This window comes from Excalfactoria chinensis, chromosome 1 (assembly GCF_039878825.1).
Source record: "Excalfactoria chinensis isolate bCotChi1 chromosome 1, bCotChi1.hap2, whole genome shotgun sequence".
Taxonomy (NCBI): domain Eukaryota; kingdom Metazoa; phylum Chordata; class Aves; order Galliformes; family Phasianidae; genus Excalfactoria; species Excalfactoria chinensis.
Window position 1 is genome coordinate 55,604,445 of NC_092825.1, and position 24,220 is coordinate 55,628,664.

The 24,220-nt window shown below is 38.9% G+C and overlaps 1 protein-coding gene and 1 long non-coding RNA gene across 3 annotated transcripts in view; one reads left to right on the forward strand and one right to left on the reverse strand.

Moving 5' to 3' along the window:
- Positions 1 to 18,302, reverse strand: part of LOC140261443 (uncharacterized) — a 39,448-nt gene extending 21,146 nt beyond the window's left edge. The window contains exon 1 of the long non-coding RNA XR_011905712.1: positions 18,182 to 18,302. This is a non-coding gene — a long non-coding RNA (uncharacterized lncRNA). The remainder of the gene's footprint in view (positions 1 to 18,181) is intronic.
- The window catches only part of SYT10 (synaptotagmin 10), a 44,638-nt gene continuing 38,641 nt past the window's right edge, over positions 18,224 to 24,220 (forward strand). Inside the window, exon 1 of one of the 2 annotated variants that reach the window (XM_072354690.1) lies at positions 18,224 to 18,488. In XM_072354690.1, coding sequence (XP_072210791.1) covers positions 18,338 to 18,488 — 151 coding nt within the window. In that variant the 5' untranslated portion in view covers positions 18,224 to 18,337. Of the gene's footprint in view, positions 18,489 to 18,695; positions 18,819 to 24,220 lie in introns of those variants that run through there. The other variant, XM_072354784.1, reaches the window with a different exon arrangement.

Genomic DNA, 24,220 nt, shown 5'->3' on the forward strand with positions numbered 1-24,220 from the left:
AATCAGTGCCCAAGGCCAGTTCTTCCACAGTTGCAAAGCAATGTTTTTCTTTGGCTGTACTTCAGATATAACTCTCTCTAAAATCTTCTTGAACCTTGGCTTCCCACGACTGTGTAGCTGGATTTTTCCTTTCCAAGGATTTTTAAAGTATAACTACACAATGAGATCATTCACACATTTTGCAAAACATTCTCCCTGACAGTGTTTGTAGGAAAGTTCTGAAGAATTTCAGAATATACCATGAGCGATCATTTAATTTAACATGAGTATTATGAAATTAATTATTCATTCCAAATATCTCTATAAAAGTGCATGTTTGAAGCCATTGAAATAGTCATAATTTTATATTGGACCTTAGATTAACACACTGTTTCCACTACAAAAGCATGGAGTTCAGAAATCATAGTCTAAAAATCTGTATCACAGAATACATTTGATCTCTATATTTGGTAAAATCCTAAAATATATTTCTGTAATATCACTTATAAATGACAGTTTGACATGTTTCCATTTGAAGTCCAAGCTCTTGAAAAGTGACTGTAAATTTGAAAACAAAAATGATAATGAAGATGTATCTGCAACCCACATTCTGATCATCTGTTCTCATTTTCCTAAAGAACTCTCTATCAACCATAAAATAAGTGGTAACTGAATATTTTATTTCATCTAAGAGAAAGCAATAAAACATAGAGGGTTACTGTGATAATAAGTAAGTTGCTGCATGTCACAAACCACTGATGAATCTAAGGAGAGAATAGTCTCCTTAGTGTGTTATAAACCCTTGAGTCGCCCACATCCACAGGAAGGAGCTGCAGCATGAAAGGGACTTGCTTCAGCAAATGGAAAGTATTTTCAAAGCATTTTAGGGAGCTAAGTGCTCCAGATATTCCCTGACCTCTTCTCTGTGGTAGAATAGGAGAATAACTGCTATTTTCCTTCTCTGTGTTTAAGCGGCTTTTAGGACAAGCATTAGGGCAGTTGCTACAAAAGATATCAAGTTACTGGAGTAGCAGAGGTGGACAGCCATTGTAGCAGAAGGGGCCTTGTTCTGCGCCTTGACCTCTCTGGATCTTGACAATTTGTGTCTACAGCCCTGACTTCTTTGCCTGTTTTATGGAATATTCTCCAATGGAGAAATGAGAGAAAATAACATTAGTTCAAACTCATAATTTCCGTTCCTCTGCATGAAAATTGTCTGTCAAGGGAATAATAAGGGCCTTAATTGTGCCTCCAGCAGAACAAAGCATTGCCAGGAATTTAAGGGAGAAAGCTGAACAAATTGACCTTATTTAAACTTCAGTCTATTGAAATTCTGAAAAACATTCCTAGAAAATGGTATTTTGTGGATAAAAGGGGAGAATATTGGAGAAACCATGTTTTCCTGTCTTTTTGTAATGCCTCTTATTGCTCAAACTATACACTATTTGCCTCCCCTTGTCATTCATCTAGCTTGAATACCCAATTGCTCACTACATGTTTGAAAGACATGCTTCGTAATGGAGAGTGTGTAAAAGAATCTAGTTAAAATCCAATCTTAATTTAGACTCTACCACTGATTTCATTTAAAATTTACCTCCACTAGTCCTAGCCAAGCTTCTCAGAAGTAATTCAGTGTGATGCTGCTTTTTGTCAAGAACTCAGGAGTGGAAAGAAAAATGCTGACAACTTGGACTTCACTTACAAGTCGCTTCAAAAGTAATGCCTCCTATTTATTTTCATGGAAGCTACAACAGATACAAAAACAATAGCAATATTTGACACAGCAAATGCTCAGCCACAAAGCAATGTTTTTCAACACAGTCACCGCCACTATGTACTCATTTGCACCAGTGAAGAACGAAAGCCTGTATGCTGCTGCATTTGTAAATATCTGTACCACCGGAGGCAACCCACACTTTCTATCACTACTGCACCACCCACCACCCCACTGTGCTCAAATCCACTGTTTGGTCTCCATAAATATTCACTAATCATCGAGGAATGTCAATGTGTGCATTTTTTCAGCATGGAGGAATTCAGTGATAAACCTTTGCTTTGTACACGCTTCCATGTCAGACACAATTCTGTCAGTCTATCCCTCTGCTGCCACCTGTCACACAACAACAGAATGTACCTGAATACTGATGGAAAGATCAACCCCTACTGCCATAGCAAGATGGATCAGACTGATTGAGTACTCGGGTCTAAAGCTTTATCCAGATAATATACGAAAACATGAACATACTAAAAATTCTGATTAGATACCTAAAATATGATCTTCTAAAGGAAAAAAAGATCACAAATTTCAAGCGTAGACTTATTGATTTGAAGAGTTCTGACACTAAGGATGGATTAGAAAAACTTAGCGGGTCATTCAGTGGCTATAGCAAAGTGAAGTGGGTGCAAACATTAAAACAGAGTGGAGATAAGAAGCTTGCACCTAGGGAATTCTGCTCTCACTGTGTTTCCCATACACCCCAAAGCATCAAATATTGCCTACTGTCTGACAGTAAATATGGAATCCTATGGGCACTGGTATTAAGAAATGTGACAGCTTTGTGGCTGTATTCATTTGATATTCCCATCATGCCAGCACTGGCATCATTAGACTGATAAGTGTATGCAAAAATATTGCATGTTTTTATTATTATTTTTTTTTCCTTGTTAGAATGTTTGCAGTGATTTAAGGCAATAAAGGTATGTACAATGCCACAGTTAAGTCAGATATGATTTAAATATAGGAAAGACTACAGAAACCTAATATATGCTATGGAGATAGCTCTGGAGAGTGCAAAGATGAGCTGAAGTCCATTCTCTATTCACCTGAGCTTGGAAAAATTATAAGATCTTCTAGTACCAGTGTTCTTTTAAAGTGGAAAGACATTATGCTGGCAAGCAGGTGTACCTGCTCAGAAACCCAGCCACAGAGCATCAGATAGATGCATCTGCAAGACAGCGTTTGCTTTTTTCCTAGTCCATTTAAATTTAATTCAAAAAGAAAACATCCATAGACGATGTGCAACTTTTATAGCTCACTGTGAGGTATGAGTAACCCAGGGTTTTGGGGCATCCAACAGAGCTTTGCACATGTGGAAATACACAAATAGACAGTTGCCATTTCTTCTGCATTCCTGTTTTAATTCATTTACCTAAGCAAGTGTGGCTTCTTAGAAAAGTACACATAAGGAGGTTAGCAGCTGGAACTGGATAAGAACAGTGACATACAAAAGTACAGATGTTTTTAAAAATAGTATTTCCAACACTGTATAATAGTGTTATGAAAAAAATGGGGGATAAAAGATGTCTCATTTGGTATTTTATTGTGTGGCTACAGTGCGTGTTATTACGCAAAAGGGCAGTAATTCCTCTAGCCATCATTAACTTTTTATTTTGCAAGTAAAAATACTTTTCCTATGGTTATAAGTACTTTACTATTATAAATGTTTATTAAAACAATCAAAGCCTATATTCCCTGTTGCTGAAAAGGCAAGCAGACCAAATTAGTCCTGGGCAAAGAGTATAAAATCATTTCTAGGAAGATTAATTTGCTATCACAATTCTTATAATCATGAGAATTTCTTTGCTTGACTATTAGAGCAAACTTGCTTTTTGGCAGAAATATATAAAACATTGAATTTTAAGTGACCACTGGAGAATATCAGCAGAAAACAAACTGTGAGTTTATAAACATAAATATTCCAGTCCCATCCTCAGCTGATCAGGATATGAAGCTTACCATCTTATCTGAGTACACATTTATATCTACCAACACAGCCTGCATTTCAGCTTTCAAACACCTGTGATAAACTGCCTCTACATAATTTATGGACCAAGAAATAAAAGACAGAATTTTTAGGATGGCCAAGGTATGTAGATTTGGGGTTGTTTTGACACTGCCTGTATTAGTAAAAAGAGCAGCACAACAGGATCAACCCATGGGGAGAAGACATTGATGCTGAGAATGCAATATTTGCTTCAAATTTTTCAGGAGGTTTAATCTGGCCCCCTGATGAGTGAATGACTAATGAGTACTTATTAGTAGTTGGAGCATGTTGTGCACACTCCTGGATCTTTTCTTCCAGGTTTGTTTCATTGGAAAGAAATCCTACTCTTTCTACTATCTATCCTACTAGATATGAGACCATCCCAAGATGTGAACTGAAGCACAGAAAAAGGTGAAAATTGCAAATGCACTCCTGATATGAACAGAACATGGCTGGCAGTCTACCCTATGTGGGCATTGCTTGATCACCTTTATAATGTAAGGTACTTTTAAGCAAAACAGGACTGCTAATATTTAATGTTCCTAGAAAACAATTAAATCTATGAATTTCTGGATCACTTTTAAGTACCGTTGTGGGAGTCTGAAATGATAGCAGTATGCAGTTCATGAAATATACTGTATGATATTTATAAACACATACAAGTAGAACATATTTCATTTTGGCTCACAGTCTCCCTCAAACATAACACATGCATTTATAAAACAGATTTCTGATGAAGAATTTTACCCCAGTACAACTAAAGCTCAGACTAGCTTCCCTTTTTTGAGAAATGGTGTGTTACTTTAATTTCACAGTCTGTACTTTTCTGACAGGGAGGAGAGATAATATAACAAACTTTCTTCTAGGAAGATCTTTAAAGTTTATAAACCACCGGGGTTACACATTTCAAAAAATAAAACCTTGATTTATGTCACACACTGATACAGCACTGGCTAAACGCTTCGAGTTAGCAGTATGGTAGATTAGCTTTCTAGCTTTCACCTCTCCATGAGTAGCTTCATATTCTTGTGGCAGTTTAGTACAGAAATAAAATGAGTTTGCAGTTTTTGTGCTAATACCCAGTGGTTAGTCCCAAAGAACTGGTGCCTGGTTCCAGATGATTAACAGCAGTGGTTTAATAGAAACTTATCACTGGAATAGCAGGGGCAGTGAAGTATTAGTGAGGTACCCTACAAGCCAAAATAAATTCAAACCTTCTAAAGCTTGTGTCATTACTTTCAATCACTGGGTTTTGAAAATTCTGAAAGAAGATTTGCCTTAGCTTGGATATATTTGGAGAAGTCCTTCCTGGTAAAGAATGAACATGCAGATACGATTTCCTGCTCCACCAACAGGTCAGTCTTGAATCTCATTATTGGAAGCACATCAGAAAGTTTACTTTCTTGATGTACTTTTGTAGGTCAACTGCAGCAGTTTTGTCTTTCCATAAGGATGGAAAACATATCAAAAGATATAAAATGAAATGATGTTTACTACTGCGTAGGTACTCCCTATGTATCATTGTCTAAATTTAACCCAGTCATAATAGATGACAGAGGTTAGTCTCCAAGTAAGAAAGAAGACTTTCCTGCCCAAAAAACTGCCAGAACCATGTGTTGATGTTCAAATTCTTGTATGTGTACAGGGGTTGTGGGCTCAAAATATTGGAACAAAATAGAACTCTTACATAACAACTGTATGAAAGACATTAAAAGCTTTTGTGCCTTAAATTTGTTACAATTCACTTTCATTTGGAAATGTCTTCTAAGTGGCAAAAGTTTATTCTTTTCTTGAATTTTATTTAAAATATTGTCATTTTTATAAAAGCTAATTTGAATCTGCAGTATTTCCTTGTGAAATGTAATATAATCAAATTGCTTATCCCCGCTGCATTGCTTTTCTTATTATGATGTAATAGCTGCATTCATTAGAGCTATACTGATATAAAAGATAAATGAAAACAGAGAGAAATTGGGGCCTTTCTCTTTATTAGCACTTCAGTTTTAGCTGGAAACAAAGCCCAAGTGTTATCTACTTTGCATATTTTAAATTATTTGTACCAAAAACGACAATAATTTCTATTGCCAAGACCTATACACTCTATTCATTATGTCTGGAAAGAGAGGACAGGCTTAGTTCATTAAAAAGTTGTTAAATATTTTATTAGACTCTGGTAGTTAATCCATAAAAATGAACAAACCACTTTTTCTCAAACTTTAATAGCTTACTTACATCATGCTGTGAAATACGTAAGAATGTTCACAAGATACAGCTTGAGTTTTGCTAAGTTTTATCTTTTATTGTAGCTGCTTTACACTTAAAACATATGTAAATATATACTATCCCCGCTTGAGACATAGTGGTGTTTCTAATATATATCTTGCATGATGTTTAGTGTCTTTTAGACTTTACTCTGATCTATGATTTGTTCTGAGTGCCCTCTACTGAAAAGTAAGATGAAGTGATTAATTATTTAGTACCCAAAGATACAATACCTGCAAAACACTTTTAAATAGTTGAACATTATTATACAATATATGAATTGACATTTGAAAAGCCTTAAAACAATTCTAATATTTCAACGATATTGTGCATATTTTTACATATATATTTATTTTGAAATGTTGCCTTCATTCTTTCATATTCAGATTTCCTGGGGGGGAAAAGTCTGTTGATCTAGGATTATATAACAGCAGAAATTATTCATCCACTTGTTCAGTAAGAGGCACCTCTGGAAAGCTTGTACTAAAACCCCTGGAAGTCAATAAGAATATTTTTATTAGATCAAATGGCTTTGGATTGGTCCTAAGCAGGTATTTTATAATATTAATCAGGGACATGCAACTTCAGAACTGTTGTGCTGCTGTAAGACAACAATAAGAAAAAGCAAGAGCAGAGAGTGGTTGAAATTTGCAAAGAAACAAATACTGATGCATTTAGGTGTAACATCATATATATAAATCTATATATATATATAAATGCATACTTATTTATTGATAACAATTAAAGTAAGATAATCATCTTGAATGTGAGTTGAATTTTTACTGTTCAACAAGCTTCCAGTTAACTCTGAACTGTCACGGTTCTACTAAATTAAGATTAAATAAAACTATTAATTTAGCTGTCATATTATTATATATATTTTTAGTGTTGAATGTATCGTTATGTGTAGCATTTTACTTAGTATAAAATCTTGCTCAATAAAATTAGGCATACACTTTTTTCTGTTTGTTTGTTTTTGTTTTTGAGATGCATACATCCCCTTCCTGTGCTTCAAAGGACCCAGTTCATCTCTGACATGGTCTGACATTGCTCCCAGCCAAAGGAGATGCAGATCCTTTTGTTGAGATTGATAGAAACAGCGAATCATGATGTTTCCTCAGCATAATGCTGTGTGAGTAAGAGTGAAATCTACATAGTATTAATTACCAAGTAAGAAATGAGCTAGAGATTCCTTGCCAGAAGAATGCAACACCAAACTCTCACCATCATTCTGGAATAAATTCAATGTCACCAGCTCAAATTAGCTTTATCTGCCAAAAGTCAACTCTCTGCTTTAAATACTCTTCACTAACTTACTTGTGTTGCATCCCTGGATGTGTTATGTCAATCAGATTCTCATCTTCAGTCCAAACTCTTTTTCCATTCAGGTAGTTTATGAGACAAAGGAATGACTGTATCTCCCCTATTGCTCTGACACACTGTTATACAGAACCAAGAACATGTTCAGGGAAAAGAATAGATCACCAATGTGCAGTAATTGTCAAGCCATCACATGAAGTGGATTCTCTGCACACCCCAAGGGTGCAAATATTCTACAGTAGAATATTTTAGAAGAAAATCTATTTTCTTCTGCATCTATCTGCAGAAAATCTATTGCTTTTTGGTTATTATGCTCGTGAGACTTGCATGAATCAAGTGCTCATTGCATGGACAACTGGTCATTGCGAGGGAGTTTTAGAAAGTTTGTGATTTTGTTTTTTGTCTCAATTTTGTTTTATAAGACACCAAATCCTGCTCCTGTATGACAGATCCATCAGAGAATGCTTATTTATACATTAGATCACTGAAGTGACTTAAAAAGCAGGATGTCTGCTTCCTGGTGTGGATGAGCAGTATGCAAATACCACAACTGTACTTTTCATTGCAGCGTGCCCAAACAGACACTGTGTGTAGAACATCAGTAGAAGAACTGGCTTCCCAGAAAGGAAGAAGGTTGTGCAAGGGGATTTCAGAACTATCTTGGCACATGGTTTTCATCAAGGATGATATTCATCAAGGAACAAATCTAAGCATCCCCATGAAATCAGATTCAGTGGGGAAGCAGAAGGTTAGTGAAAAGTGAATTGCCTTTCCACAGAAATCCTTGGTTCTGTGGTTTCAAGGTACACTGCAATATCTTAATACTTTCTATATGTACCATTATCTTAAATGATGAAATTCTGAATAACAGCATTGGACTTGGCATCCAGCAGTGGGATTCATATGTTCATCTGAACTGATCACCCCTTCCATGGAGACAAATAGGTATTCTAAGTGTGAAATATATTTCACATTAAGGTAAAAAAAGTAAGAGATCTCAGATAAAGCATGGTTCACAACCCATTTCTATTGATGAGCTATAAATGACTGATCAGATATATCTACCAAGTGGATATCTAAATGTAGGTGAAATTAATCCTAGCCATAAATTCTTCTAAAACCTTATTTTATACACTTATGTCTTAAGCATGCATGAACTACAATTCCTAGCTGATCTCTAGCTAACAGATATGTATCATCTATTTATGCTTTGGGGGGGTGTTGTGGGTTTTGTTGTTGTTTGTACATTTATTTGTATTTCAAAAAGGCTTTTTGCCTGTCCTAAAATGGAGCAATACCCTCAAACCTGATCAAAAGCTGAATACAGGACCCATTTCATAACTAGATCTACAAATGGATTCTCTGCAAGCTTCTTTCTGTTACACTGAGGGATGTTTAGCTATAGTGAAGTCTGGCCACACTTTTACCTTTACGAGGAGTACAAATTGATGTCTACAAGGCAATACTCAGAACTAGTTTAAAAGCCTTTAAGCTTACCAAAAAGCTTGCTTTTAACTTTTGCTCCCTTTTCTCTTTTTCCTTTAAAACATACATCTTTAAAATTCATCATCTCAGTATGTTCTCCTTAAGGGTGACATTCACTGTTTAAGAAAGGTGTGCTAAACTCACAATCTTCACAATTATCTAGCAGTGATTCTATGAAAAGAAAAACAAAAATAAAAAATAAAAATAAAAAATAAAAATAAAAATAAAAATTAAAAATTAAAATTAAAATTAAAAATTAAAAATTAAATAAAAAGGGACATTCAGCTCAATTCCTGGATTGTACAGATAATAGGAGGATGCATTAATAAGAGCACTCCAGAGGATTGTTTTCAGTCAGCTAATACAAGACTAATTCAGATCACCATGATATTATTTTGCCATGATATTTCCTGGCTGCTTGTCTCCTTTGAATATGCATATTGTAAAAATTTTTGGAAAAATTCACATCTTTAAGAGAAAAATTAATAAAAAAAAAAATTGTAGGAATGCTATTTTTCAGGTATGGATTTTCTTAGGGGACTTTGAATTAGTAAAATATCCTCTACAGCTCTGTCACATTCTCAGAAAAGCATTTTGTGAATGAAATATTATGACGCCAACTTGTAAGGATACACACTAGATATTAAAAGAAACTACCTCTTAAAGTTAGTGAACCATACATTTTAGAGACACCGATGTCTCTAGCAAGAACATTAGGCACTGCTCCCACACCTTAAACTTTATATGTACCTCAGACTTTACTGATGCAAACACTGCTCATATATATAAAATGACTGAATGGAAAGTTAGAAATTTTGATGAAGAATGCTGATAAGAATATTCATGATTCAGCCACATTTGGAGTATGTTGGTTTACATACTTGGCTTGTTAATGTTCATAATCTTGCATATAACCCAATCCATTCCTACATCTGTGTATATATCACAGGACTCCCATCAGTGTAGTATGCCAACATGACAGAATGTTCAAACAAGCAAAAATACTATTTTTAAACATGCAGAAATATAGTGCACTTGAGATAAAATAATCCTGATATAGCTTTCACAATCATTAATAGTGTGACCTTGAAGCAATTTCTGATGCTGCAAGTTTTCTCAGTGTTCATGGACTCAATCAAGATATACGTAAATACTGTACATTGTGATATGGTAATTAATCCATGATGGATAATCATGGATTTGAAGTGAGGCAGAAGGAGTTAGTTTTCCAGGCATTTGTTTAAGCCATTTTCAAAACCACAAGTACTGTATAAGGAGGAGCCCACAATTGAATCTGATGTCTTCAAGTCATATGTGAAAGGTAAAAATAACTGTTCAGACATGTACAGCACACTTCTCCCAGTACAAGAAGCTTTCCCATTTTGTAATCTAGTGCTGGAGAAGATAAATTGATTGCATTGCTCTATCTACTGCCTTTCATCCCTTCTAGGAAGCCATGACAACTTCCTGCTTCCATTCCCACAAAATCCTTCAGCAATTACCAACTGTGCTCTGATTGTTAATGGAAAAATATATGAAAAACACTGAAGGTAGATCTTTGCATGGTACTGACACCTTTCATTTGAGCACCGTTTCCAGCTTATTCCTCTTACTGTAAAATAAATAAATAAATAAATAAATAAAATGGGAAAGCACTGATTAAGAGCTAGGAAGAAATCTCAGGAATGAGTAATTACACAAAACTGAAGTTGTGTCAATTAAAATTACCAGAGATTAGTTCCTTTCTCTCACTGGGAAAAATTAAAAATAAAAATAAAAATAAAAATAGGTAAAATATTAGAGAATTGAAAACACCTTCTAAGCCTAACAAAATTTACTTACCATAGTTTGTCTGGGAAACTGAAGCTCTCTCAGAACCAGCACATGATATATCACTTTACAACTGGACACATTATTAGAGTTGCATGGTCCAGCCAAAGTATTACGCAGCAGTTGCTGAAGTACAAAAGACTTGAGCACAGCAGGGAGAATCTGAAAGCTGATTAATTTTCAAATACCTAAAGGGACAGGTTTAGTTGAGGATGGCCAAGGAGTATTGCAATCCAGCTGCCTTCATCACTACTTCAAAGAGCATATCTCACTATGTAAACCTGCTTGGTAGGACATCAAACACCCTTTGAGGGCAGCTCTCTTTTTTCCCCACACAGAACAAGGGCAGATGGTCAGGAGAGGAAGAAGGTGATGAAGACAGCAGTGTGAGACTAATTCACCGATCTATGCCTATTGAATGGCATCTTCTCATTGTAAAAAAATTTTGAATTTCATTTTCCAGAATCTGTTGTGAACAAAAGAAATGAATCACGATCCACTTGTTAAGAACTGAGAAATAAGCTCAGTCCTTACACAAATGGACATAATTTCTGTTGGGAATAAATGTCATTATATCCACTTAAGTCAAAGCTAAATTTGGCCAGTAACATATACCAAGCTCCAAACCAGTGATGATAATTAAGAAATAATGACAGTGGCACAGAACAATGTCACAGGATAAAGGTCTTCTGCTGCTCAACAAATGCTAAAATGAGGCTCATTTATCATGTATGAATGTCAAGGCAGAGTTGATGTCTTTACTGTTCTGACAAAGCTCAGTGATAATTATTTGTTTCTATTATGTGGAGCTAATTGATATAGATGTAATAATTTTGTTCAGTAGCTATTGACAGTGTAGATGAACAGGTGTTCATTTCATAAATAGTTGACCTATTTTATTCTAATTAGCTTAGATGGGAGATATCTTGATATATTGTAGATAAAGAGTATAGCCCTTCAAAAATAATAATAATAATAATGCTTTTTTCCTGTTATTGTACAACCACAAATTATTTCAGGGAGTTTTACACTGTGTTCCAATAAGGTTGCATTGTATTACAGTGAGAGAAAAATACAAAACAGTGTGCCACAAAACCCTTAATTTATTAGGCTTTTTAATGAAATATTTTAGAAACAAACTTTAGAGCTATTATAGAAGGAATTCGGCCATGAAACAACAAAGCAAAGAGGAATAAAACCAGAATAAAAAATGATAATCACTATACAAGCATCTTTTGGCTGGATCCAGCTTTTGGAAATCAATAAGGAAGATGCTCATAGCCATCTCACTAGAAGCCACATACAAGCATAAATTCGTTGGATGCAGATGAATGCCTTGAATTCATCAGTAAAATCCGGTTGCTTTGAACCACTCCAGTAGCAAACCATGCTTTATTTCACAAAGGCTTATGACTGGCTTGTTTTATCAGAAGCAGTATATTTTGAAGAAGCTGGCTTTAAGGAAAATGTTTGAAAATCCTGCAAGAAAGAAAATCTGTTATCCTGTTCAGAATTATTTGATCCAATCTACTTCCCAAGTAACACCATTATTTCAGCATGACTTCTTATCTACAGCTGAAGAGATGTCTCTAATGTCGGTCACAACCTCATTAGTCAATAAGTGAAACTAAGAGAAAGGAAGGAAGGTGGCAGGAGGAAAAAAGGCAACAAATACTGTTAGCATGCTACCTGTTGAAAGAATATGTCCTTTTTAAGGCACCACATTTTACACGCATTCTCAAAAATGTTGCTTTCCAATGACCTTGCTTATTTTCTGTTTTTTAAAGCTGAAAAATTAAAAAAGAGAGGTTGCATGATGCAGATGACCCAGACAGCTGTCACATATCAGAGATAAGGAAACCTTTCAACCAAGAAATACCAGTCACAAAAGACTTCTTAGCCTCAAGATGACTTCACATGGTAAAAGAACCCCACCAGATTATCGGGGAGAGCACTGTCTCAAGATCACTCTTTTCACCTCCTCCAACACATAACTAGCCATTGTGTAACAGGTGTCACTGCTGTCTTGATCTGTTAACTGTCACCAGCCTGGAGTTTCCTCTTCACAAAGCACCGTATCTTCAAACTCTGTCTCAACTGATTTATGACTGAAGATTAGCCAGATGAGGTTTTCTTGGCACTTCATGCTTCCATTTATTATTACAACCTTTTATCTATTAACAGACAGGACTTTGAGGGCACAGTCAGTTCAGACATTCCCTGCCCAGCTGCCCCAGGGCTCCTTCTCATATCCTGAGCCCTAGACGCCGATGACAGTCTATGACCATCAGGCCCTTCCCAGTGAGACTACTGCAGGGACTCACTGCAACCCAGTCTTCAACGTCAACAGGCTTCCCATTCCCCATGGCTCCATGGCCAGGGGCTGCCCTGTTTCAGGCTTAGGCAATGGAATAATTTCTGGCAGTCAGACCCTGCCCTTTATGGTCTCCATGCAGGGAGCCCCCATCTCTCCCTATGCTTCACTCTCTGAGCTGCCTGCCCTTCTTGTACCCTGATATCAACTTGTTTGTTCATTTTCTGATCATTAAGCACTGAATTTTCACAGCTCCTTTCTACACTGTTGGGTAGACAGGTCTTAATATCTTTGCATGCAGCAAAGGGCATGCAAGCCACACAGACATATTCTGAGATAGCCAGACTGACCTCTTGGGATCTGCCAGTTTCCAGACTAACTGCTTTCCTATTCTGTCTATTCAAATAGCAACATAAAATACCACACTAGATGCCCATGACTTTGCAGAAAAACACTTTCACAGAACTGCAAACATTTGCTGCTTACTCTCAGAAGTTGCATCAGCAATGCTCTGTATGCATCCTGTATATATCCAGTGGGACACTGTTTGTTCAGCCTTGTAGTCTTAAATATCAACTACAACAAATTAAATGGAAAACAAACAAACAGAAAACAAAGTAGTGGCTGTTCAGAATTTCAGAAAATTGAGGAAGCACTTGTTTGGACTTAACTGGAGTGGTGGGGTGTGTGGGGTGGTAGGGTGTGTATGCATTGGTTTTTTTATTTGTAGGGAATCAGAAGTTGAAATGTGCCACATATTAGAGCCCTGCTGCATGAGGCACTATGAAAACATATTTGAGAATAGTAAATTGAGAAGAATGATAGGACACTGGAAATTTAGCGTATTTTTTAGTACTTCTGATATGATAGGTTGCATGCTATCTATGGATACTATGATAGGGTGCATGCTTATAAATATCCAAACATTAAGTAGGCAAGAAAAATAAAGGATAATAGAGCCACTGTCCTCATGTATTAGTTCATAACTAAAAGAAATGTAAGTCACTCTTGCATTTACAAGGACAGCCTGAAGACTGCTGGAAATGGGAATTTACACCCAATGCCCTTCAAAGCAGTAGCCATTAAGCCTTGGTTCTCTTCCAAGCAGACAGTTCTGAATATTCAAAGAGCTGGAAGCTCTCACTCAACCTGTTCAGTATTTGTTCTACTGACAAAACAATGCCAAGCAGCTACCAGAGAAGGAAATCACTTAATGGGCTGGATTCATGTGCCAGCCTTTCACCTTATGAGTGAAGGCTAAGTTGTGACCCAAATGATCAGATCTTCATTCAATTAGTACGACAAAGGACGAAGAACAGCAGCATTCCCACATCCAGTTGACATAATGTTTCAGTCTATTATTACAGGCACCCCTATATAGTTTATGCTCTAATTTGCAGGTTAGGAACATTCCTCTTTGACTGTCTCCTGGATTGCTGTATAACTGTAATAATACCTGTCAGCTATTTTATTATTTTATTCACATTAGCAGTGAAAGGCACTTGTTACTCAAAATTAGAGAGTTAAAAATATTCAGGTAAAGTAAAGCAATCTTTAATGTTTATTTTGCTATTTAGGTTACAAATAAGAACGCTAGTTGTAAACTGTGTTTTCACTTCCTTTCTCTATGTACAGTTTATTCGGGGCTATAAGTGAAATGTTTATTTTCCCCCAACTCTGTTGAATCTAAAATCAAGGAACGAAGGCCAAATTCTCAGATGAGGTAAAAAGACAGAAATACTTAAAGGTGTGAGGTAAGATCAGGGTGCCATTTTGTCAAGTGACATACTTCTCATGAAAAGATGTTAAAAGACACGATGTACAAGAATCACTGAAGACAGCTGGTAAAATCTGCACAAGAGCAAAGCGTAGCTCTCACTGGATGTATCTACAGAGCCTCTAGTTCAGATGCCCAGCAGTACTCTCAGGGCCAATCTCTGCAAACACAGCTACAAGCTTAGGGTCTACTTTCTGTTGCAGACATCTTTGGCACTGTATGTCTCCTCTCCTGCTGAACTTCAGACGCAGCAAAGACTGCACTTCTTATTCAATAGGGTTTAGAATGGTGATGTATTTGATGAATATGCAGTAATACTGTAGTCTGCGATCGGTACTCTCCGTGCACATCAAAGTATTTTAGAAGTATTTAGAATAGCTATTATGGAATCATAGGATTGTCTCTGTTGGAAAAGACCTTGACAACTTTCTCCACGAAGACATTCCTTGCGGTATCCAGTATACTTTCCCTTGACACAACTTCAGACCATTTAACTCTGCTTCCTATTGTTTATCACTTGAGAAAAGAGACTGATACCCACCTCACTGCAACTTCCTTTCAGGTAGCTGTAGATCTTCACAGCAGTTTTTTCTCCAGTCTAAAAAACTTCAGCTCCCACAGTTGCTCCTCACAACACTTTTTCTAGTCCCTTCATTAGCTTCAGTTCTCTCTGCTGCGCATATGCTCCAGCATCTCAGTAGCCTTTCATGTCTGGTTATGTATTCAGGTATCTTATGTTTTGTTTATAATTCATACCTATGAGAGGCACCACATCAGTTGGGTACTTGTCTCCAGACATCTACCTGAAAACCTCAGTCCTTACAAATTATTCACAAATGGAATATGTGGTTTTCACTGTAGAATGCATGTGTTTGAGCTCTTCCTTGTATTTGTACTTATCAGTACTACAATGGCAACTGCAGTAAGACAGTATTCTCTCCACTGAAACAAAGTTCTTGAGTACAAAAGGCAAATAATTTAAGAATGTATAGAATTTGCACTACATAAGTCAATGAGTTGCAAGCTGATCAATTTGTGAAATGTTGACTACACTATATTCAATGGCAACACTGCCAGTAACCTTAGAAAGATTTGACTCATGAACTTTGTGATATACATCCATGTGTGCAAAGAGAGTCTGTAGAAGAGTTCAGAAATAGAACAGATTAGGTCTTGGGCTTTGAGTGGAGTCCTCATTCTCTTCAAAGCCAATTTCTGGACAAGACACTTCCTTCCTTCCTCTGCATATTTATCTCCTGTTAGCTTCTGTCAGAGTTATGAATATGTCTCAAAGATAAACAGACTGCTTAATTATTAGTTGGTTGTGCATGACAGAATTTTGGGAACAGGGTTGTTAGCGTCATAAGAACAGTAAATATGCTCGTATCATGAAGTTTGGAAGTAAGTACCAGCAGCCTTCATTACAATTAAAAGACGTACATATTTATTTATTTATCTTGCCAGCAAGCCTATATTCATGAGACAATCATACTGATTTAGGTTCCTATGAAAGCTAAATGAGCGTTCAAATAGAACTCAGTGCTGTGTCCTCATCTGTTGCAACAAGAGTCTAAACATTCCAGGAATTGCCAGAACATTTTGCGGATACCGAGTTTTGACAATGCCAGTCTCAGGAAATGCACTGAACAGTGAAAAGCATATTCAGTAGCACCTGATGTTTCTGAAATACCTACTATACATATGAAAATAGCTTTGAGGAATATAATTTCTGTAGTTGTTATGGTTTGTGTTCTACACAGTCTGTTCACTTTATAGAGACACAGAATGCCTTGGGTTGTAAGGGAACTCAAGGATCATCACGTTCCAACCCTCCTGCTACAGCCAGGGTTGCCAACTGCTGGATCAAGTACTACATCAAGTTGTCCAGGGCCTCACCTAGCATGGCCTTGTGCACCTGCAGGAATGGGGCACAAACAGCATCTCAGGGCAATGCCTCACCACCCTCTGAGTGAAAAACTTCCCTGACACCTAATCTAAACCTTCCCTCCTTCAGTCTAAATCCATTCCCCCTTGTACTATAACTACCTACCTGTTTAAAAGTTTATTTATCTCCTGTTTACAATCTCCCTTTAAATACTGGAAGGCTGTAATGATGTCTCCCTGCAGCCTTCTCTTCTCCAGACTTGAAAAATACCTGGGTATGAATTAGTATGCATAAATGTATGAGCTTTCAAAATGCCAAACAGCTTATTTGTAGAAACTCTGTATTTTTACAAGCATCTATGCTATATGAAGTACATAACTTCAGATTTATGCTAGAATAAACATTTCTTTAATCTTTCATAACTTACAGCTATTGGTGATTATAAAGTTTTCAGACATTAAACTTTGCATTTGCTTAGAGAGAGTTATTATGATATTCACATAACATTGAAATGAGGGGAAAAAAGAACACTGGTACACAAACGAACTTCTCACGCTTATGAAACCAACACAGAGGTGGCTACAGGCAGTGATGTTCAGCAAGCTGCTGGCAGACTTCCTTTCCTCTATGCCTAAACAGAACTGTTTCAAGTATTGAAAGATGCACACGCCAACGAAGTAGAAGCATTTTTCTTCACAAACACAAAAACGTATCAGAGTGTCAAGAAGTATATCAGCAAACTGATAGCATGAAATGCTGTTCTGCTATGCAGCCAGTAACAGGAATAACCACCTGCATTCTGTCCTGCACTCAGTTCTCATTACATATTCAAGAACTCACAGTAAATGGAACTTTTAACCTGTAAATAATTTTTTGATTGTTAAAATTAAAAAGAAACAAACAAACAAACAAAAAAAAAAAACGTTTTTGAGGATATAGACCAAACATCTGCCAGGTTGCTCTAACTCTAAACTGGAGAAATAACCGAAGTAAACTACTTTCCAACTCTGCGTAGTACAGACTTTTGTTATTATTGCTAATGAAACGATCTGACGTTGCTCTGTAGACTACACCGAAGGTTGCACAACTCGGGTCATCTACGAAAGGATGTCCCGGAATAACCGACTGGACAGGTGCAGGGTAATCTCTCCATCCTCCCGCCACGATGAGTGAGCGAGGAGCCCCGCGGAACACCGGGGGATCGGGAGAGCTCCGTCAGGGTTAAGGGGTCCCGCGGGGCTAGGCTGGGGGCCATCACCCACCGCATACAGCGGTGCCTTCGCACCGCAACGCACCGCGCCCCGCCGAACAGCGCCCCTTTGCCGCGCTCGGGACCGCGCGGCGGGGACGGAAAACTTTCCCCAGGGGACGCGCAGAGACCCCCCACCACCTGCTCCCCCCCTCGCCCCGCTGCCATTGGCCGAACCGCCTACCGAAGCCCGCTAGGCACAAAAGGCGTTGCTAAGTGGATGTTGTTTTTTTTTTTCCCCCTTTTTATTCCCCCCCCCCCCCCCCCCCTATTTTTTTTCCCTCTCCCTCCCCCCCCCCCTCCTCCCCCCCTCAACCTTCACTACTTCTTCGGATGTGAGCGCGGTTTCACTCGCGCCGCGCCCGCCGCTCCTCTCCCGTCCGCTCCGCACCGCTCCCCGCGGGAGACTGTGCGGGTCCGACGCGGAGCCGCCCTTCTCCAGCCATGGCTTAGCGGCCGGCTGGCCAGGAAAATGAGTTTCCACGCGGAGGACGGCGTGGGCAGCCTCTGCCACAAAGCGCTTCAAATCATTTCCGAGCTGTGCCTGGGCGGGCAGGTGGAGCGAGAGAAGTGCGCCGGCATCTTCCCACTGGAGACCGCCCGACAGGGCATCGGCGGCACAGGTACCGCTACTGGCCCCGGCTCCGCCGCTCCCGTCCTGCAGCATCCGCGTGGGCGGCCGGAGAGCGTAACTTTTTCTTTTGCCTTCCCTGCGTGCCGAGGGGGCGGACGGCGATGGCTGGGGGAGTTGGGGGGGGAGGGAAGGCACGCAACCCGCTTTAAAATCCTCTCAACCCGGAGGCTTCGCGTCCGGAGCGCAGCGAGGAAAGCGCCGCCGGGCACCTCGCACTTGGGGTGGGCTCACCGCCGCGGGGACGGGGAAAGGTGCGGGAGTGGGGAGCACAGTGAGGAATCGAAGGGGATGAGATCCTCTCAGACGTGCGAGCCCCGCGGTGAGCTGGAGCCACGCCGCCGCCGCTCACCCATTGCTCCTGGCGGCTCAGTTACCCCCAGGTTTTCCGCGCGGCGGGGACGGCGGTGGGGCAGGGACCGCGCTCGCCGCTTCTGTCACGGGTGGGACACGGCACGCGTGGGGTGGCCGCCGAGCTCTTCGCCCCGTGCGCTGAGAGTCTGGAGAGCGCGGTGCGGGATGGACGTATCCACCCGGTAATGGCTTAGGGTTGAGGAAGAGCTCTGCCTGCCGGCAGGGTGCTGTAAGGTCGGGGCAGAACGCCGGTCCAGGACTCGTCTGGGAAATCGGGGGAGAGAGGAGGGAGTTCGGGCTAATTTAAATGTTCCGAAGCCAAAACAAAATGTCGGGGTTGAAACCGGGCAGAACTCCTAGCGTTGTTTGGTCATTGATTTGGGGGCTGCCTGGGTCTTCTGGAAGCAGCTCCACTCTTTTGCTATTCTTCGTACAGTATGCTCCACAGCCATTCTTGGCCATCATGTTTATTTTGCGGTCAGGGCTTGTAAATAAGACAATTTTCTGTCAAAAATGATCGGTAATCTGTTCCATCGGTGTATAAATGGAGCAGGACAGCTTGCACTGTGGCCAGCAAATACCAAGTGTGCAGCGCAAATTGAATAAATTGAACACCAAGAAGTGAAAGGCAGCAGGTACTGAGCATGTACTCCAGCCATGCTGTTGCTACCACAGCAGCTGATAATATTTTATGTTTTTTCTTCCAGTGCTCACAAATTTCTTCCAGTGCTCACAAATTCCTTCTCCCCCCCAAATAAATAAATAAATAAACACCTGTTGCTGCTGCCTTCCTTAGGGAGGAGCGGTTCTTCTTTCAGACTCCAGTACCTGTGTGTTCCTTCCAGGATTTTGTGCTTGCATTTGCAGTTGGTGATGGTTGCTCTGGGGCCAACCCATTGGGGCAGTGGAGTGTGGGGGGTAGCGTGCTTCCTCCAGCATGGATCATGGGTTTGCTGTGCTTTGGGAATGCAAACTACTGAGTACAATCCAGCCATACACTCTGTGAGTTGCCTTGGTGCAAATCATAGAATGTTGCATGAAACAGCCTGATGAGTGTTTAAAAAGATTAGCTTCTCTTTTTGATTTGTAGAGAATACTGCACAGGGAGTCAGTATTAGATGTCATGTAGTAGGAAAGTGGATATGTACATACATAGGTGGAATACAGAAATGTCCCAAAGTGTAAACCAAGACTTGCTGTTCAGAAAAATCTCCAATATGAAATGTTTTCATGTCAGAATGTAAGCAGTGCTTTTTAAGAGTTGTCTGCAGGTTTGAACAGCTGTCTGTGTTTCTTCAAAGCCAGCAATCAACTTAATGTTTTACATTTGAAATCTCTAAGTAACTTAAAACTGTTAGATTGGAAACTAAGTGATGATTAACAGATACTGGACATGAACCACTGGGCGCCACATCTCAACCAAATTCCTAAATCTCACCTTTTCCTCCTTAAAAGGAAAACAGTAAAGGTGTCAACTTTATTGGCATATGTGTTAAAGTAAACATTGTCTCACTTATTAATAAAAATGCTAGCGACTCCAGTGGAAGAGCAGACATGCTCCTGTTGATAACTGATGGTATTTTTGTATATAAAGTCTTGGGTAGACAAGATGTAGGTATTACTCACTCGAGTTTTCTGAAAGTGCAGGGTTGTCAATACAGTGTTTAGGCTGAGAGAAATCTGGTCATGGAAAGGTCAGTCATGCCACAGAAATGTTTCTATTCTGCTCTTCAAATGCATGCAGAGTACCCTTCCAACACTGTGGATGAAGTTAGTGCTGTCCACAGTGCTGGGCATCCCTAGATGCAGTTCATTAAAGGTATAAATCTAAAGTGTTCTCTGTTCTGAGAATGAAGTCATAAATGTGTAGTCTTGAAACGCTGGTGTCTGGAATGGTAGCAGTTGTGAGAGCCTATATCCAGTAGACGTATCCTCCTGTAGCTTAGTAAATTCTGCACAGATCTGGTGTAATGCAACACTAGCTGTATGGTAAAGAGGAGCATGGGCTAATTTAGCCCTATTTTGCTTCAGCTTTCCCAGCAACCTGATGTGGAAATCTCTTTCACAGTCCATGCCCACTTCAGTTATTTGTGGTATGGGGCTCTGTGCAGCATATTGGACGTTAGCCCCTGAGCAAGCACTGAGGCATGCAGTGAAAAAACTACTGTAGTCAGAGTAAGAAGATATTTGAACTGTTAGAAGAAATTCTGGAGGCTGTGAGAAGGTGCTAACAGAAAGCGAATGAGTGGATGGTAAAAAGGAAAGCAAACCTTTTGTGTAATACAAAGTTCTGGAACTTAGAACATTAAAATAGGTAACTAGAGCTGCTCTGATATGGTTGTGTTGGTGGGTGTGATCATTGCTTTCTGTTCAGCTGAATAAAGTAGTTGACCTTCTCAGAGGAATCACAACCACAGCTCAGGCTCACACCAAAATATGAGACAACACTGACTTTGTGACCCAACAAGTTGCACTGGCAAGTAGAGGTTGGGAGCTGCTTTATTGTTGTTACTGTTTTGACAGTATAGATGTCTAGAAGCATAGCAAGGGTAACAGAATCAAATATAAAGAAGAGGGAACCAGAGGCACAGTCAGACCAAAGAAAATAAAGGAGTATATAGCTTTGGAAAGGCAGGATCCAAAAAGAAACAATGAAGCAGGAAGGAGAGCTGCTTTGTTTTAATATTAATTAAAATAATAACAATAATCTCCAGGCATTTGACTCCTTATGTTCTCAAGGAGATAAGAGTTGGGGCATTCTTTGCAGACAAACAGGACTACATAAAAAAAAAATGGCTGACTCTTCAGTATTTTTTCCTCTAGTGACAACAGCAAAACCTTAGGACCCTCAGTTACTGCTCACCTCTAGGGTCGAGAAAGGCTAATCATATTTCATATAATGGATAATTAATCTATGGATCTTGTAATAAAGAATGTTATGGAGAGAAATCATTTTGTAATTTTCCCAGAGCTTTGGACAATTAGTGAAGATACAACATCTGCCGTTATATTTTCTACCCTGGCAATTACAAGGACTATTAATTATCTTGTCCCAAGGGGAGTACTCAAGAAAAAAAGATTAGGAAGCTATTTACATTTATGGTGCCTTAATATAGTTAGATGACTGTGTGAGCGTTCTTGAGAAGAGTATAATGTTTTTTTGGCAAAATGCTATATTAAAGGTGTAACTGATTTATTTTTACACCTTTACTTCCAGAAGATTTGGGCAAATGTATTTGTCAAATAATGGGAAGAGTTTGGTGGAAAATATGTAGGAACTAGATGTATGGGACTGTATCCAACAAAAGTTAATGCAAATTATTTTCTAGAAGCATCCAAAATTCATATGTGCTGCTTGGTTTTACCTGTATTTATACTCAGGTTGTGTGAGCAGTAAGGAACTCTAGATCATTTTCTTGCCAGTTAAGCATCTCTCCTCATTGTAAGGAGCCAAGCACATCAAAATCCCAGCTGGGAGCATTTCTGAAGGTTAAGGCAAGAACTGTACTAAGAGGAGGACAGGCATCCTGCTCTGGGGACATGTTTAAAACTCACTGCCATCCCACATCCTCTGCAAAGTCTGGCCACTTACTTACTGCTGTCTTTGCTTTGCTAGGCCTGCTAGGCCTGCAAACTCAAGAATCTCATTATCAGTTCTCATGGGAAAACAGTATTTTTAACAGCTGGGAAGTCAGTTGTTTCCCTGCCAGGAGATTGTATTTTAGCCAGCTAGAGAGTGGCTGGAGTGCTCTAGGGGGTGTTATTTGCTCTTGCTCATTTGCTTGTCAGGCAGTGAATTTGTTTTAAGTTGACCATGCAGAGAACATCAGATTACACAGGACTGTTTGTTATTCACCTAAATATTTTAACCTAACAAGCTTCTAACACTATCCCTGACTGAAAATTTGCTACAGAAGTATAGAAGGAGTAAGAAAATACTGCACACAACATGCTTGATAGTATACTTGTATACAAGTATACAAGTATACTTGAAAGGAAAATATTTCTTCATAAGGAAGTAACAGTTATTTGCAACAATTGAGCGTTCTATTGCAGAGAAAAGTGATAAAATTAAATGATAAACTTACAAGACAGACTGAATTATTTGTAATGCTACTTGTCACCTGATCAAAGCAAAACTGTTATCAGAGAGATATGGTTTGGGGAAAAAAAGTAAAAAGTTCAGGGTTACTGAAAACTGTATTTTCTGAAATGTTTCTTAACAAGCTGTGAAGAAAAAAAAAAAAAAAAACAGAAAAGCAGGCAATTCAGCAATGCAGAGGTATAACAGAGGGGTAAACATGCCACAGAAACCAGACTTCTTTACAGTAAATGTGAAGGCAGTCATAACAGTGCAAGAGCCTTCTACATGCAGGTAGCAGTGATGCAGAGTAAAAGCATTTTATAAAAGAATCTTCCTTCGTACACGTTTTGCAAAGAAATGAAAAATACAGGAACGGTTACATCTGCTTGGGGACAGATCTGTTATAAGGATCATAAAGAGACAAGTGTTTAGCTGTGTCTCATCCTGTGTGTGACATATTTGTTATGTATTGCTTGGTATGAATAAACATAACCATGGAAATTCAAGAATGATACTTGAGCTGCATGAACTTGGTTGTAGGGGAAACATGCTTGTGTTTGCTGGATGTCTGAAGGGCCTGTGATATATTTGCAGTTTTTTCTTGTCTCAGAGAGGATAGTGAGGTATTCTTGCAGATGTTTTCCAACCACTGTTTCCATATTACAGAGACATACTTGCAAATGTGAGAGCAGCATGGGACCAAACCCAGAGCTGTGTTTTTGTTTAATGGATGGTAAATGGGAAATGTGGGCTGTGTAGACATGGGAGTTTACCTCCTTCTGAAACTAAATGAGAGCTAAGAAGTTCAAAGTGGGTAGGCAGACATGCCTGAAAATGCTTTGGAAATTCAGGAAAATGGTTTACATTTGCTAGAGTAAATTAGAGTGTAAAAGCCAGTGTTCAGTCAGATGTCATTTGCTTCCTACAGTGTAGGAAAAACACAATGACCCAGACAGGCAAAGTGGGAGCCATATTTTCTCATTACAAACAAAATATACTAATGTTCATTTCTATAAAACTACTCAAATTCCTTCTGATTTCTATAAAACCAAAGATTATGTGGACTAGGAGAAAGTTAACAAACTTCTGGCAAATGCCCTGTATCTAATGTACACGACATAATCTAAAGGTCCATACATGGAATCTGAAATGGTGAAAGAGGATGTTCTATTAGTGGTTGGACAGACAGAGGTTATCAGATGCACTGATAGATGGTGTAACTTAGATTAAATGATCCTGACAAGAGATTACTAATTTTATGTGCAGTAAAGATGTAGTAAATCACA